At 32.3% G+C, this 17512-nt stretch overlaps 2 protein-coding genes across 3 annotated transcripts; one reads left to right on the plus strand and one right to left on the minus strand.

Moving 5' to 3' along the window:
- Window positions 1-614: 614 nt before the first annotated feature.
- LOC120185805 (putative zinc transporter At3g08650) lies at window positions 615-4676 on the plus strand. Its single transcript, XM_039189913.1, has 6 exons — window positions 615-815; window positions 1302-1838; window positions 2088-2372; window positions 2832-2960; window positions 3279-3376; window positions 3660-4676. The coding sequence occupies exons 2-6, from the start codon at window positions 1371-1373 to the stop codon at window positions 4468-4470; spliced, it is 1791 nt and encodes a 596-aa protein (XP_039045844.1). The 5' UTR covers window positions 615-815; window positions 1302-1370; the 3' UTR covers window positions 4471-4676.
- Window positions 4677-5036: 360 nt separating this feature from the next.
- Window positions 5037-10819, minus strand: LOC120185806 (KH domain-containing protein At2g38610-like). Of its 2 annotated transcripts, none has more exons than XM_039189914.1 (7): window positions 10604-10819; window positions 10375-10463; window positions 7580-7731; window positions 6466-6582; window positions 6224-6340; window positions 5813-5956; window positions 5037-5591 (listed from the first exon to the last, which is right to left on the minus strand). In XM_039189914.1, the coding sequence occupies exons 1-7, from the start codon at window positions 10681-10683 to the stop codon at window positions 5445-5447; spliced, it is 846 nt and encodes a 281-aa protein (XP_039045845.1). In that variant the 5' UTR covers window positions 10684-10819; the 3' UTR covers window positions 5037-5444. The 2 variants fall into 2 exon arrangements, with proteins under 2 accessions (XP_039045845.1, XP_039045846.1); XM_039189915.1 differs by having other exon boundaries at window positions 10375-10437; window positions 10604-10628.
- Between the last annotated feature and the right edge of the window lie 6693 nt (window positions 10820-17512).

Consider the following 17512-nt stretch of genomic DNA (forward strand, 5'->3'; position numbering starts at 1 on the left):
CAATTTAGTTCTTAAATTTATATTTGTATATGAAATTATCCCATACTTATTTATATTTCAATTTGATCCCTCATACATGTGTATTGTTTAATTTATTTATATTTATGTTTGTAATTTCTTCTTTGTTCAATTTAGTCATAAAATAATATTTTTATTAAATTCACTCACAATCATTTATATATATTTTTTAATTTACTCCGACATATACAATTATAAACTATAATTCGCCGTTCATGAAAAGCTCAAAATAATTAACCCAAAAATTACTCGACCTGAAGTCAATCTGTACCCGGTAAGATCCGACCATAATTTTGTCTCTCAATGATATCATCCGATCTGAACGAGATCCGACCTAAAGTTCATCTGAACCTGAATTAACCTGGAAGAACCTTAACATTTTGACCTGAACTACCATCAGTCCAAACTGAATCTAACCCGATACAAACCCGAACTAAATCTAATGTTAAAATCAATCTAAAAATTACCCGAACTGATTTGACACGAACCCGACCTAGTCTAAGTGGAACCATTGAATTGGCCTAACATAACTCATATATGAGATCAGAATTGAAACGTGAACAATAACCTGATTTCACATCCTACACCGAGTTGAAGGTTTCCTCTTTATTTCTTTCAATTAACGCCAATTGGTATTGATTAATCAAAAATCGAAATCAGTAACCAGGGAAACGGCGCCCTGTTATCCCTTTCCTATCCACCCTAATTTCCCTCTTTCTCTTTCTCTTCTTCTTCCCCGTTACAAAATCAAAGAAGAAATTCTTGGCCATCGTTTGTTTAGAACCCTGCACCTGCAGGTATGCTCAAGATTCCTATATGAGTTTCATCTTATTTTGGTTACCTATCATCATATTTATTACAATTACTTTTCTATCTAATCAAATCTGGTATTTTTTTCTTCCTTTTATTGCAACATTCTGGCCTTTCCCCTTTTTTTCCATGATCTGTTTTAGGGGTTACATTACTATTAAATTGAACCTATTTGTTTTTGCGGCCATTGAGGAATTATGGATTTTTAAGATGCTTGCTTCTTGTGAAGGTTGTATATTTTTATCAATTAGGGTTTTGAATTTTTTTACTTGGAAATTTCTTCTATTTTGAAATGATTATCATGTTGATTGTATGTAATATTTCTTTATGATCATCTCAAGTATACTGGATTATAGCAATGGAGGGTTTTTGTTTCAATTGTCAAGCCTCAATATCCTTCTTGGTCATGTTTTTGTTATTTGATTGGGAAAAAAAAGCTTCGTTTTTCACTAAAATTGTGTTTTTAATTGCAGCTTGAATAGCTCAGGTGCGTTTTTTAAACGTACTGGACAGTGATAGATTTGTTGGAATAATAAAAGGCAATGCAGTTCAGGAGCAAGGATCTGCTTCTATTTTTATTCATTACCCTTTCGTTCCTTGAATGCATCACAGCAGATGATCAAAATGTAATTTCACAAAGAAGAAGAGCTCCCCATAAAAATTTAGGGGACACTGTTATAGATGGCACTGGTACAGAGAAGATCATAGGTTCCGAGGATGATGAAAAAGCAATGAGTGACTGGAAAGGTATTAACACTTACGGCAGAGTGTCTGTGTCCATGGTCATGCTTTTTACGTTGGCAATGGCTGCAGCAACTGGTCTAGGTGCCGTTCCATTTTTCTTTGTTGAGCTTGATCCTCAGTGGGCTGGGATATGCAATGGAATGGCTGCTGGTGTCATGTTGGCTGCAAGTTTTGATCTCATACAGGAAGGACAGGAACATGGTGCTGGAAGTTGGGTCGTGATTGGGATTTTAGCTGGTGGCATTTTTATTTTGCTTTGTAAGAAGGTGATCACAGTATCCCATATCAGTTATTTGGCTTTATTTACTGCCATTGCAGAATTATAATAGAAAGAGCTGCTATTCTTTCCCCCACCTTCAATGCAAAGCAGATACGCCACATGCGGAATAATTCTGTTTCGGACCTTGCAAATGAAGAAAGGGTTTTCACTTTTTCAACCTTGTCGCGTATGAGGTTCATTCTTGCTCCTAGAGAGCCTTTAAGGCTGTTAATATGTCATCGTGTTTGGGTTTCAGGTACTTGAACAGTATGGGGAAGTAAGTATGCTGGATATAAAAGGAGCAGATGCAACTAAAGTTGTCCTTGTCATTGGAATTATGACCCTCCATTCATTTGGAGAGGGCTCTGGTGTTGGAGTTTCATTTGCTGGCTCAAAAGGTTTTACTCAAGGCCTTTTGGTAACTTTAGCCATAGCTGTACATAACATACCAGAAGGATTGGCTGTAAGCATGGTCCTTGCATCAAGGGGTGTTTCTCCACAAAATGCAATGTTATGGAGTGTGATTACATCCTTACCGCAGGTATCTATTCATGTAATGCTGTTTGTAAGGCTTTAAGCATATCATTCTGTGTCAATGGATATAGTCCTAACATAGAACTTCAAGTATCTGGTTGAAAAAGAAAAGTGAAAGAAGCAGTGGTGAAGTAGATAAATTTGAAGACCGGGTAAATATGGTCAATAGAAGATTCATTGTGAACAGATTATGAATAAAGGAAAAACTTTTCTAGGTGATTCGAACCATCTTAACTGTCATTTGCATGCTTGATTGATGTTACACTAGTAAATAACTGCATCTTGGTGTCATCCATCGCAATTGGCAAAAGAAAGAACTAAATACGAATTCTAAATTTCAGACTTAAGATTATGAGAGTGTCAATCCAATTAAACTGCTATTCTTATTCGAGTATAATTTCTCTGTTAATTAATTTCTTCAATGATTGTTTATCCGTATATCATTCTTTTCGTAAATTTTTGGCAGCCCATTGTAGCAGTTCCTTCGTTTATATGTGCTGATGCATTTAATAAAGTACTCCCCTTTTGTACTGGTTTCGCTGCTGGATGTATGATCTGGATGGTCGTTGCTGAGGTTCTCCCTGATGCATTTAAGGTGGCTGCACTTATTGCACGAAATATATCTTTTTGAATCTTCAAGAATAAGTATTTGCTTCTACAACTGTCTTGCGTGACCCTTTATTTTGCTTTGTATCCTATCAAGAATGCTTTCACCGGAATTTTTCTAACTTAGGTTCTTTAATAATATAAAGAATTTTCCAAGCTATGCTAATGAGCAACTACTACTTTCATCCTCTGCAGCTTCTCACTTTTGCAATTCCTAAAAATGATAGACTTTACTTGAACAAAAGTTTTTTTTAAATGACACGAGTTTAATCTTCTTTGATACTGTTCTATTTTTTCACTCTAATAGGAAGCTTCGCCAACTCCAGTGGCATCAGCAGCTACACTTTCAGTAGCATTCATGCAAGCACTAAGCACTCTGTTCCAGAACTTCAGTCATGATTACAGGTGAGTGAATTGAACCATAGTTTGTTGAGAAGAATGTGTGGCTGGATAATACATCATTGCAACTAATTTGGGTTTATTTTCTGTTCTTGCTGGAATTATATCCTTTTGTATATTAAAGTTGATTTCAGATTCTGTTTCAGCAGCATTATGCCTTTTTGTCTTTTAGAGCATGTATTCCATTTTGTAGAACTACATGATATCGTGATCTATGAGGGCTTGTTGCCCATGATACAATCTGGCAGCCTCATTTTTTAAACTGAATTACATTGTTTTGAATTTCCAGTTCCGAGGATGCCTCTGGCTTCTTTGTTTCGTTACTTTTTGGTCTTGGACCTTTACTGGGCGGCCTCGTTCTTGTTGCATTTGCTGTTGCTTTCTGCCTTCAACATGCTCTTCTCATGGGTGCTGCTTCTGGCATTGCCTTCATCCTTGGTGCCTGGCGACCATTGCAACTACTTGTATTCTCTAAAATGGGACTTTTCCCACTTTTATCGCTACTAGCTGTAGGCGCTGCATTTGTCCATGTTTCAAGCACCAGAATTCTGAAGATTGTATGCAACAAGAGATCTTCACATGATTTGCCTTTGGTTACAGGATTTCCAGTGAGTGTTCTAACGCTTCAGTCATTTTTAGCATGCGGAACAGTGGCTTTCCATGCATTGGCTGAGGGGCTTGCTCTAGGAGTTGCCGCACCTAAAGCTTATGGACTTGGCCGGCACATGGTCCTTCCGGTCTCCCTTCACGGTCTTCCTCGCGGCGCAGCAGTGGCCAGCTGCATCTTCGGAGCTACTCAAAGTTGGCATGGATCCCTGGCAGCAGCTGCTCTCATCGGGTTCGTAGGGCCAGTATCTGCAATCGGAGCGATATTGGCAGGAATCAATTACAGCGGTCTGGACCATGTGATGGTGTTGGCCTGTGGGGGATTGATCCCATGCTTTGTTAGAATACTGGAGAGGGCATATCGGTTGGATATGCGAAAAAGCAGTTGTGGACTTGCTATTGGAATCAGCTTTGCCACTCTCTGTTTAACATGCACCAAGTTAGTTTGCTTACACACCCCTTACTGCGACTCGGCCCCGGAGGCAGTCAGATAGATTGTTTAGGGAAAATATGGTTGAAGAAGAGAGACCATGGTCTATACTTGATATTGTGCAATAGCTAGTTTTCATATTTCTACACGAATTTAATTATTAAAGGGATTTTGGGGTTTTGCTTGGTGACCTGCCCCTCATTATATCTTGTAAGATTTTTCATCCATGTTATACTCTCACTAATCAATTATAAAAGTTTCCTTTCAACACACTTGTCCCACAAGTTTACCTTTCAAACATATGCATCACAATATGACAAGCTATTCTAATATCAGAAAAGTGAAAAAAGACAAGTTTTGACCCTCTTAATTTTAAAATTGAACAAATTGATCCTTTTCTCACTCCATCCAAATAAAATTAGTGAAGCGTTAACAATCAGACAAAGACATGTGCTTTTCATACAATCAAACATATACATAAAATACCAAACAAAATCCAACCAGCTGGTGCCATCAGACCAATCAAACATGTTGCAGACATTCCTGTCACGGTCCAACGTGCTTTTCTATTTTCTTTATCGGACCAAAATATTAATCATGAAAGCTTTAAAACCAAAACAAATTCCAGGCTGCATCCCAACCAGCCAATCATAAATAACAATCATCTCTCAAGTAAATGTTTCTAACTACATTCACACAAGGACAAGACACCATCCATGTGCTTGCTTTGGATACTCCGAAATCGGACCCGACCTAACACTATGCTTCAATATTTCATATATTGAAACCTACTAACGCATGAATAAATCCAATGAATGACACCAAAAATGAGTACTGACCGAGACCCAATTCTCTATTTCTTTCTTTTTTCGATAGGCAAAACAGTTTAACCATGAAGATCCCATCACCGGCAGCAGCAACTGTTAGCCTGATCTTTCCAAGTTAACACGGAACCGATATGTATCAGAAAATATAGTTGGCTTATTAAACCCTGGAGCACAGTAGAAACAATTTCAAGATGATTTACAGGTTTGATTCTCAACGTCCGGTTTTGGGACGTTTCATTCCACTTGAATTGAAAGGAGAAACACTGCCGCTAGGACCGGGACTATCTTCTCTGAAATTCGAGTTTAGCATTGCAAGCTCGCTCAACTGCTGTCTCTTGATAAAATCTTGCGACTCATCCTACATTTTGACAATATGAAGTTCAGGAAATAATACATGTTAAGAATATATATCAACATCAACAGTTCAACACCATGATGACTGCAAATTGACAACCATGGGGATTCCGAAAGCAGCTAATTTCTATGAAAAACGGAGGAGTTTGAAGGCAGAAGCGTATATGAGAGCAACCAAAGGCTAATGAACTTTCTAGAAGTGAAGAACAAGATTATCATACATACCACAGGTTTAAGTAACTCCTCAATAATTTCCTGTGCTTGTCTAAGCCTTGTGTCAACAATATTAGCAGGCAAATCAGCCTCAATTAAGATGTGGAGTGGATCACTCAGGTGCTCATATCCAGGTCTGCCTCTCAGCTTCTCTTCCTTCATATGGGACAAGATGGGGAATTACTATCCGGAACTATTCAATTTTTATGTCAAAGAAAATTCTTAGGAGAAAAGAGGGTGAAGATAAAAAAAAAACTGATTATCTTTTGAAAATTTAATATCTTTTTACGCAGGCTCCATGTAGCTATCCAGGAACTCGATCTTCCTTCCAGATTCAGAAGGATCCTCGTTGACATATAGCAAAAGCTAATGGTCTTGGACCTTTACAACAACAACAACAATGCATAAATTTTCTAGCTTTACCTTGGGCGGATCCTTTATCGATCCTTTGCCTCTGATGTAAACTCGGCAGCCAGTAGTAGCTTCCACCCGCTTTAATGAATTTCCTCTAGGGCCTAGAAGTCGTCCAACAAAATTGAACTAACAACGAAAAAACTCTAAACATCAATACCCACAAAAGCATTTGTTACATCCAATGGAAATATGAAATTTATAATCAGTAAAATTTTAGTCCAACACACTAGCATGTTATATTTACAGCTTACGTTTGGATATGTGTCAACAAGAATTTCAATATGCAAAATCCTCTTCACGGTGTATGAACTAGGACTTGCTGGGGCACCTTGCCAGTCCATTGACATCCCAGGTGGTCCGCTCAGTCTCTGTCAAAATACAAAAAAGAAACAGTGGCACAAAATATAAGGCTCAATCCAAAAATTAACAGAAAACAAGCATATTTAAACAGAGTTTAAGCCTGAAACAACCTTTGTGAGAACATGTCCCAACACATTATTAATAACAGATACCAAATGTTACAAAATAGATAAGAATGTTAAAACAAAAGGAAAAGGATGAACGCATAACAGCAACCAGAAATGAACAGATAGATCGCCATTATATTCACCGTTGCCTTCTGCAGTTAAACCTCATTAAAGGAATACCATTGGCAACCGTAGCAATTTGGTCAGGAAAGAGACTTGGAACTCATCTGAGTGATGGTCCAATGTTGAGTAAAATATTGATGGTTAAACAATCATTTTGTTCGATTCATAAACCAGATGCAAAGAGGATCAATATGGAATTCAAGATATTCACCATCTGTCAGGAATGCTTTCGTTTTGTAACGACCAAAGTGTTTTCCTTACTCTTATGTAACTAATAGAACTTAACGACCAAAATCGAAATCCATAGTTTTTGAACAGTCACATAGCATTTGGATTAAGATGAAGGGTTTAGCTAATGAAGATATTAACTCTTCCAGGAACTAGTAATGCATATACCATGCCAAACCAAGACCAATCAATATCTAAAAGTTTGGTCTACTAATAAAGCTAGAGAACTGCAAACCTTATTGTTTGTTTTTGGTTTTTATGATGCCAAGGATAAGATTTAGCATGTTACAGTTCTCCTTTCCAATGTTTGACACTCGGTTATATTGGTATTTACCAGAAATAATCTGAAAACGCATGCCAGTGAACCAAAAGCATAAACATGTCACTTAGTTTACAACCCAAATTGTCAACTTATAGGCAGACTGCATGAAACAAATATAATGCGTAAAATAGAAGAGCACCCAATTAAACAAACAAGAAAAAAAGTGAATGATAATATATATATTCAAAACAAAGACCCGAAGGTTTAAGGTTTAAGAACAGTAACCTCTTGTGGAAGGCTATTCCAGCCGCCTAATCCTGTCCGAGAAACACTTGACATAAGGTTTGAAGAAGCCATTGGACTAGGGCTTCTATGTCTCATCCGGTCAAAGTCGCCAAATCCATGGTTGGACATCATTCTCGAGACCCGAAAGATCTCTGCATATGAAGACCATTTATGAAAACATATCAATACATGAAAGGAACTTAACATCCAAAATCAAATTAACCATTTCAAGGCAAGCGAAAACAAAAAAGAAACATAGAATGCCAAGAGATCCTACGGTCCGGAAAAGTGCATAAACTTCTCTTGGCTACTAAACAAGGGATGTGTCATCAGAAAAAAGTTTCACATACAAATTAATCAAGACAATTGCTGAAATTAAAATTGAGTGGAGCAACTGTGATGCCACATCACTTCCTTCCTACACTAGTTTTTCTATATTAGTTAAACTCTCTTCTCAAGGCATGAGTTAAACCTCGAAATGCAATGAGCTTTCTAACCCCAAACTCAAGAATCATTTCAAATGCATATTTGAATATGTAGTCACTCATTTTCGTCAGGAGTTTTATTTTTGAAACATTTTAAAATATATATATATATATATATATATATATATATATAGTTTTTGAAACATTTTTAAAAAAAATACATAGTATATAGTTTTTGAAACATTTTTTGAAAATATATATAATATATAGTTGTTGAAACATTTTTTGAAAATATATATAATATATAGTTTTGGAAAACATTTTTCGAAAACGTATATAATATATAGTTTTGGAAAACATTTTTTGAAAATATATATAATATATAGTTTAGAAAATATTTTTGAAAACATATATAATATATAGTTTTGAAAATATTTTTGAAAATATATATAATATATAGTTTTGGAAAACATTTTTCGAAAACGTATATAATATATAGTTTTGGAAACATTTTTTGAAAATATATATAATATATAGTTTTGAAAACGTTTTGAAAATATATATAATACATAGTTTAGAAAATATTTTTGAAAACATATATAATATATAGTTTTGAAATCGTTTTTGAAAATATATAATAGATAATTTAGAAAACATTTTTGAAAATATATATAATATATGTTTTTATAAAATATAGTTTTATTTACATTATATTTATTTATATTTATTTATTTATTCATTTTGTTTATTTCTTTATTTTTATTCTATTTTTTCTTTTTTAGGGTCCAATAAGTCCGGGTCCAACAGAAGCCCAATCGGGTAAAGAGTCTGACCCAACCCTAACCCGATTAGGGTTTCACGTTTAGCTACAACGCCGCATAGACGGGAGCCACACGATCAAAGCACGAACGAACGACCAAGATTGAAGCAAATTAAGGGTTGTGAAACCCTAAAAGGGTACATGGCTGCGCAGCCAGATTTGGATCGTTGGATCTGACCCAATCCAACGGTCACGCAACAACCACAACCAAAGCCCCAGTAAAAAAGAATCGGTCGGTCAAGAAAATCGAAACTGCACCATCCCGGCATTCCCGATCACGTGAACGACGAATAAGTCAGAAACGAGGGGTACAACCCCTTCAAGATCGGTAACAGACCCCCGAATGAGCCATATAAATACCTCCAATGAGGCACACCAAAGGGGAGAACAATCGGAAAGCAATAAAACGAAGAGAGCAACACATCATGAACAGCCAAATACCAGCAAAAAACAGAGAAAAAACGAAAGCAAATACTAAAGGTCGAGCAAACAAAACCACAAATACCAATCAAACCAACATCCAAAAAAACCGAGCAGTCGAACCAACCAAAACACAAGCATACAAAAAAATAAGCATCGGAAAAAGCAAGGGAAATCAAAACAAACATCAACGTGGGATCAAAGGAGGAACGATCATCGAAACTCGAAAGATCACCGTGAAACAAAGCCCCCAATTCACTTTAATTTGACATCCAATTCCTCGTATTTTCCGATTTAGCCTTTTGCTTTTCTTTATTTTCTTTAGAAATTTTATTTTATTTAGACCCTAATTTTAATTCCTTTTTTAAATTTGTTTTTATTTACTTTAATATTTTTTATTATTTTATTTTATTATTAATATTTACTTGGCTTTGTTTTTTAGGACAATTTTAAAATCGATTAAAGGTAAGTAATTCGGATCGAATCTTTAAATTTCAGTTTAACTTTTAATTTTCGCAATTAAGACAACCGAGAAATTAAATTAGTACCGAAAGGGAAGTACAAGAGTGCTAATTCTTCCTTGACTGTAACCGACTCCCGAATCCGATATATTTTTGGTAAAACGCATATCATATAAGAGAATAAATCGAGGTGTCCGATCAACCTAATTCTTTTATTTTTTTAAAAATAAATGATCGGTGGCGACCCAATTCTGGACTCATCGAATGACGGTTCCGACAGAATACATAGCACTTGAAATGAAAGGGAAAAACAATCGCACCCAATTTAACAACAACAGCACCTATCGCCGAGTTACTCGAGACGTTGTTCCAGCTGAAGACGACGGTGTTTTGCATACCATTTAACAAAAACAGCAGCGATCAACGTGCTGTGAACACCTAATCCACTATCTAAAATACAATCGTGTGATGGAAGCTAGTCATGTTCTAGTATTGGATGAACCACACTAAACAAATATTACATGATCGAGCCAATTCCAATCCCACCAAGGGAATAGGTATTAGCAAAAGCCAAACAAGAACACCAGATGACTAGAGTCAATCAAAGTGATCTAGCATTGGCAACTAATAAACAATCTAGATCCATGAGTGACGGAGTAAAGAAGAAACCTTGATTTAGCAGGCGGCAACATATAGGAAGAACTTGCATGAAAGGTCCAAGCTTTTGATGCTCTGCCAACAGTTCGGATAGGTACTGACTGAGGAAAAACCAAAACGAAAAAGAACCCAAGAATCCCTTATAGTTTAAAAATTGTCCAGCACCGAAAGCAAAAAAGAAAAAAAGGAAAAAAAAAGTGAAGAACGCGAGTTAAAGTGAAACTTTTGTGTGTGTGCTTACCTGTCAACATCCGGGGTGGTTCTGATCTGTGGAGAAGCAGCTCTGGCAGGAGAAAAGTTGGGATTATAGATACCTGACATAGTTCTTTGCCCTTTGACGATTCAACTCTTTAAAATAAAAGAAGAACGGATCTTTGAGTTTAAAGGAGAAAAGAAAATTTCCCAGATGGAGCTTCTTGCAGAGGAAAGAAGGAAGAAAAACACAACACCATCGATAAGAGAGGTGTGTAATAATATTTATATAATAAAAAATTATAATTACAAAAAAGAGAAAAATTGTAGACAGCTCTCTGTTAAATTAGTAGAAAAGGAGTCCAAATTTCTAATAATTCAATTTTTCCCTATGTAATTACTGTATGAGTTCCATTGAAACTAAACTTAGCTGAAAAGCCAATTAGAAAACTGCAACTTTTTTTACTTCATAGTATTTGGCAGTAAAAGATTTGCTACCCTTTGCAGCCTTCATTTTCTAGAAGCGAAAATGACAATGGGGAAGGCATTATTAACCAAAACTAGAAGTGAAATCGAGGTTATTCCAATCTAGTAAAAAAATTATTTAAATTGATATATCTTATTTTATAATTTAATTTTTATTTTAAAAAAATTCAGTTCAATGTTTATATTGTTATGATATTATTTTATTTTAATTTAAGCAATTTTTTATAATCATATAAAAGATACATATATTTTATATGTTTTTTATTTGTGATATATATGTAGCAGCATTAAATTATTCAACTTAAACTAATAAATTAATTTATTAATTATTAAAAATTTTGAATTATTTAAATTCTATATTATGACTCAACTCAAATTTCAAATGAAATTAAGACTATAAAATTAAAAATCAAATCAAATTGAATAAAAAAATAAAATTTTAAATTAAATCGAGTTTTCCTCCTAATTAGAAGTGGTGTGGGAGGAGAGACGGTGTTTTATTATTACTGCTGATGCAGTGGGTGGGGATTTAGAGGGTGTGGATGGATGCAGTGAATTAAGGGATTAAGAGTATACGCGTCGATCATTCACAGGTTAATGAGATGTGAGGACCCCACGGAGAAGGAAGAGGCCAACCGGGGAATTATAGTGATTGTTGGCAATGCCAAATGCCAACGCAGTCTTAGCTGCCCACTGCTCCTTGGATACCTTCGGCCTTAGCTGCTTCCGTTGTTTCTTTTCTTTTCCTTTAGGTCAATTTCTGTCCTTACGCCTTGTATTATTTATATGTTATGCATTGAGCTATTATATTTTTTATTTCATCAATTTCATTCACTATATTTTTTGAATTTTAAATTCTTTTGTGTTGATTAAATTGGAGAACAGTAATTGAATCTATAATTTATACTCAATACATGAATTAATAACATGATTTAACTTAACGTACTTAACGTTTTCTATTTGTGTCATCCCGAGTCCACCAGTGGTCGTTGTCTCCGGCGTGTGGAGGAGTGAACAATAACAAATTTTTGACAAAGTGTAATTGAGCTATCCACCATTCACCTTTATAAACCGAGCTAGGTAAGTGTCTTAAAACCCCTAAAATAATTTTAGATTTTTAGCAATATTTTCGTCGCCAATCGTCGCCGTACGTGCCCCCACACGTTGTCACTACACATGGGGCTTATCTACCGCCTGATGGACCTTCTAGAAGCTTATCAACCTGACCTGCTAACTCGATCTGACCTGTCCAACCCGTACATCCTTTTTGTTCAGCCCATTTTCCTTTGGCCCAATCCGATCGATCCAATCAAATTCGACTGAACAGGTCCAATCGAAATGAATCAAATCGATCTAACTGAACCAGATCATTGACCGAATCGTTTAACCATTGACTTTGACATTTGATGACCGTTGACTTTTTTCGAAAACCTCTCTCTTGATTTTTTTTATGTCTTAGGTCCGATTTTGCGATCCGTTTTTCTGAAGAAAATGCCTCGGAATAATCTCGTTAATCAGAAAGTGCTTAGTTTTTTAGCATTTCTGCATGTGTACATGTCTTTGAATATGAAATTGCTATGAGATTATATTTTTATAAAGGTACTCGTGATTTTCCTGACCGAGGGTCGACTAGGTCCGATGCTTCACGTCCAGCAGATCTGTATGGTCTGAGTTATTCGAGAGCCACTCGTAGATTTTAGTAAATTGTTTAATTAAATTTTATTATTTAATTTACTAGAATTGGATACAATTATTTCGAATCGTAGGATATGACATTGCTGTTGACTGTGATAGGTAGACCCGATAGTAGGCTATTGTGTCAAACTTCTCATTTTTATACAGATATGTTCCTGATGGTGTTATGTTACTGTTTTAAACTATCTATTTGAATTGTTTTGGAATTTAAATATTTTGATTGCATAATATATGTTTTATCGTATGCATTGAATTCTTATATTTGATTCACTGTATATTTTTGGCATGATCTCTAGTTATCGTATTTTTGTATATGATCTCTAGAATTAAATTACTGTTTTTACTCAATTGCGTTCATATTTACTATCATTGGGGGATATTATTGGAGGAAGTTTCTCAGGCCTAGACTATGACTTGTAAAACCTTACCACAAGTTTTTCTGCTTTGTGCACAGGGTAAGTACTTACCGCAGATCCTTATGGTATCAATATAAGTCCTTACCGGACATACATGTGGGTGTATGATTAAGGGGAATCTACACATTCGGGTGTTTGTATGAGGTAGTGTTCATGTTTTAAAAAGCATGTTTTATAAATAATTTTTTTGGAAGTGTTTATATGAATATTTGTATACACAGCAAGGAGTACATTGGGCCTTTTAGCCCATTCTTTAATTTTTAACATTTCAGATAGTACGAGAGAGTAGGCTAGCAGACTTGGCATCAAGAGGATGAATTATTCTCTGTTTTTACACAACTGTACATTTTTATGCCCATCTCTGTTATATTTTGGTGACACGTGTTTTTATCGTTTTCTGTCTGCATCTTTATTACTGATATTTTGTTCTGAACATGTTTTTATACAAACTTCTGATGATATGTATATATTTAACATTATTTATATATGCATTTTACCATTATTCATATTTTATTCACTGAAATGGATTTTAGAATGTGGTTTTAATCTAAAAATGATTTTTGTATACGACACATGACTACCTAGATTCAGTCGTAACATCTAGGCCGGGTCTAGGGGGTTACACTAGATTTTGTCATATCTCAGTCAATAGGTTAACTTCCATAGCATACAATGGTCATTTTTGTAACAGAAAACAACAAGTTTGGAACTTATGAACAATCAAGTAACTGTTTTGTAACTTTTAATAGCTGGGGGCTCAACAAAATATTGTTCTATAACCAGGAAATTTTTTTTTTTAATAATAAAGAGACTCAATAAAATAATATCCTATAATTGAGGAATTATTTTATAATTTTTAATTATCGAAAGACTTAACAAAATAGAGCCTTATGGTTTGAGATTATTTGTATACTTTACCCAACACTTAATAAAGAGTATTAATATTTATATTTTTTTAATAATATAGGATGATTACATCATAATATTTGTTAAAAAAATTTAGTCTCGAACTCAAAACCGTTTATTGAGCAATATTTATACTATATTTGGGTACTAGATAATTTTTGACAATTTCAACATATGAGTATCAATAAATGTTTTATGATATCAATACTCATGTAATAGAAACATATTGTGCTGTCAGTTTTAAACTGTGTGATATATATTTTAATAATTTAAAATGATTATCGGGTAATGTATTTTTAGAATTTTCTTTGATCATATAATGTATACAAATTCACAGATGTAATTGTTTTAATATATAATCTCCAAAAACCCAAATTTCATCTTCTTTTTTTTAATCGGAAACTTTGATGTCAAGTTTATTTCTAGATCTTATAATACAATTGTTCATAATTTAGTATTTTGAACCTTTGTTAGGGTATTTTATATTCTTTGACTCGATTTGTCTTTGGGTTATTGCTATGATGTATCGAACAATATTATTCTTGATTGATGTAGTTTATTTAAATATTCTTTTTTTCATGTAGCACTTAAAATGAATTTTTAACGAAACCTAATTTAAAAGAAAGAAAATAATGAAGTATGGAGAACGAGAAAGAAGATGACATTTCTTCCCACCTTTATCCATTTATATATAAGACAAAATAGGAATAAAACAATTTCAATTAATAACCATCTTTTCATTCTATTTATCCACATTAATATAATATATTCAAATGTCAATTGCATAGGACTTAAAAAAATCATCCAGTTCAAATTTCATCATTTTTTTTTTGTAAATATTGTCATTTTGCCATTAGAACTTGGAAATATGACAATTTAATTTAAATTTAATTTAAATTCAATAGCTAATATTCAATAATTAATATTTAAACATAAACCAAATGACCTCCGTGATAAAAGAATTGTTGTTATTTCTCGATGAACTGGGTTCGAGCACTATATATATCAGTGGTGTGAGCGTTCAATGTCAAAAGATGAAGAGTTATCTTTGAACAGACACTGTCTTGTATTTACCCCAAATTAATAAAAAAATAATTTTTAATAATATTTTTGAGAAAGTTAATGTATTTATGTCTGCTTACTTTGGTTCTGATATACAATTTGGCTCTTAATTTTTTGGGGTGTAGTCTAACCCCTAACCATTTAGCTTTAACTAACAAATTGATCCTTGATTTTGGATTTTAGTTATAATTTTTTCGATACTTTTTTTGTGGGTTGCAAATTGGCACTTGAAGTTGGCGTTGGCACACAATTTGACTCCTAACTATTTTTATACAATTTTAAAATAATGATTAAACTTTTCATTTATAAATTTAAAATTAATCAAAGTGTTAAGATTATATTTTATATGTTAATTTAATAAAAAATCAAATATTTAACTTAGAATAAATTTATATTAAAAATTAGGGGCCCAATTGTATAATAAAACTAAAGTTGAGGGCTAAATTACAGATTAAAATCAAATTTAAAGAGAAAAATGTAAATTAAAGTTAAAGTCAGAAATCAAATTGCACCCAACAAAAAAAATAAAGATTAAAATCAAAATTAAAATTACATGAGAAAAAAAAATCATGATTAAATTACACATGAAAACCATATATTCATCTTAAATAAGATTAGCTTGTGCGTGACGTAACGTGACCTACTTTATATGACCATCCATATGGGTAATTGGGATTACCATTTTTAGTTATAGCTTATATTTCATCATATTTGGGTATTTCATTGGATATTGTGTTTGCTGTACACCTCCTTCTTTCTCTTTCCACGTAAGATCACACGTGTAAATGACACAACATAGATAATAAAGTATTTGAGTTTGATTCAATTAAAATTAAGTTAATATTTAATTTACATGGATTCTATTCTAGTACTTAATGAACTAAAACTAGATACTTGTCATTCGATTAGAAAAATTTACTAACAATTCAAAATATAATGTTTTTAATTTTTTTTTAAAAAATAAATTGTTATTAATATTAATATTTATATGATATTTTTAATAAAAAATAATATATAAAATTTTTATGCACCTAAGATTCAAGTTCGAGTTAGAATCAAATTTGAATTCAAACTTTAATCGAATTAAGTCTTAAAATATTTCAAAATTCAATTTTTTTAACTCTAGTTGAATTTTAATTTTACATTCAAGTTCGAATGAAATTTGATAATTTTAAAATGAGGGGGGAAGGAAGAACTTTTTTTTTTAGTGAACTATGAAATGGAGCCTCCGTTAAAAAGGTAATTGAAAAGCCCATTGTGATGATGATTGGGCTAGAAGCCCAAACTAAATTACTCTACTCCTGACAGCTGAATTTAAGGTTTGGTTGTTTGACTGTAATTGATTTTCTGAAAATTAAATTCTAGAAAATGAATTACTGAAATTTGGATTCTCGAAAATGAATTACATTTCTGAAAAATATTTTCCAAATGTTTTTCGTAAAATAAATTACATTTTTCTGAAAAACATATGGAAAACGTTTTATGATGTTTGAAAGATGTTGTTTAAATATTTTTTCCACTAGTTGATGAGTTTTTTTAAAATTATTTATTACAAATATTAAATACAATAAATAATATTATTATCATAAAACTTAATTATTATTTTTAAATATTTAAATAATTTATTTATTATTAATATTATTTTATAATTTATTAATAAAAAATATTAATATTGGTATATTTTATTGAAATAAATATTATAAAATATTAATTATTTATTAAAATAATATTGATATATATTTAAAATATTAATTAGTATATTTTAAATATATTTATTAAAATTTTATTATTATTTATATAATTATATAAATAATATTATCATTATTAAAAATTTAATATTATTTCTATGAAATTAATAAATAATATAAATTTTATTAATAATATTATATTATTAAAATAAAATATAATATCTATATTATTATAATATAATTGATTATTTTATTAATATTAAAAATATTATATATAATATTAGAAATATTAATAACATATTTAAATATTTAATAATTAATATTTTGATTAAAATGATATTAAAATATTCTATTAATATTAAATTCATAAAATAAAATTATTTTGAGTATTTATTCTTTGGAGTGAAAAGATCAAAAAATTTCTTACGAAAAATCAGACTATAAGTCATTTTTCACAAAGAACAGAAGAAATTTTGTTAACCAGAAAAATATTTTACATCAACCAATTTTTCTCAATCAAACACTAAAATAATATTTTATAAAAAATAAATTACATGAAATAAATAAGAGAAAATATTTTTCAAAAAACTAATTACACGTAACAAATATGAGATTTAAAAAAAATCAATTCCGTAATTGGTTTTTACCAAACAAACAGATTGATAAAAGGAGAAGCAGAGGAGAGAGAATGGGTTGGATATGGCT

This window comes from Hibiscus syriacus, unplaced genomic scaffold (assembly GCF_006381635.1).
Source record: "Hibiscus syriacus cultivar Baekdansim isolate YM2019G1 unplaced genomic scaffold, ASM638163v2 tig00113124_pilon, whole genome shotgun sequence".
NCBI lineage: Eukaryota > Viridiplantae > Streptophyta > Magnoliopsida > Malvales > Malvaceae > Hibiscus > Hibiscus syriacus.

What these genes read in the sequence shown, in the direction of transcription:
- LOC120185805 (XM_039189913.1), top strand. Translation starts at nt 1,371, where the DNA reads ATGCAGTTCAGGAGCAAGGATCTGCTTCTATTTTTATTCATTACCCTT. An exon ending in TGATTACATCCTTACCGCAG is followed by an intron (nt 2,373 to 2,831) that starts GTATCTATTCAT and finishes AATTTTTGGCAG; the next exon opens with CCCATTGTAGCAGTTCCTTC. An exon ending in TTCTCCCTGATGCATTTAAG is followed by an intron (nt 2,961 to 3,278) that starts GTGGCTGCACTT and finishes TCACTCTAATAG; the next exon opens with GAAGCTTCGCCAACTCCAGT.
- LOC120185806 (XM_039189914.1), bottom strand. Translation starts at nt 10,683, where the DNA reads ATGTCAGGTATCTATAATCCCAACTTTTCTCCTGCCAGAGCTGCTTCT. An exon ending in TTGCCGCCTGCTAAATCAAG is followed by an intron (nt 7,732 to 10,374) that starts GTTTCTTCTTTA and finishes CTTCATATGCAG; the next exon opens with AGATCTTTCGGGTCTCGAGA. An exon ending in TTGTTGACACATATCCAAAC is followed by an intron (nt 6,341 to 6,465) that starts GTAAGCTGTAAA and finishes TTTCGTTGTTAG; the next exon opens with TTCAATTTTGTTGGACGACT.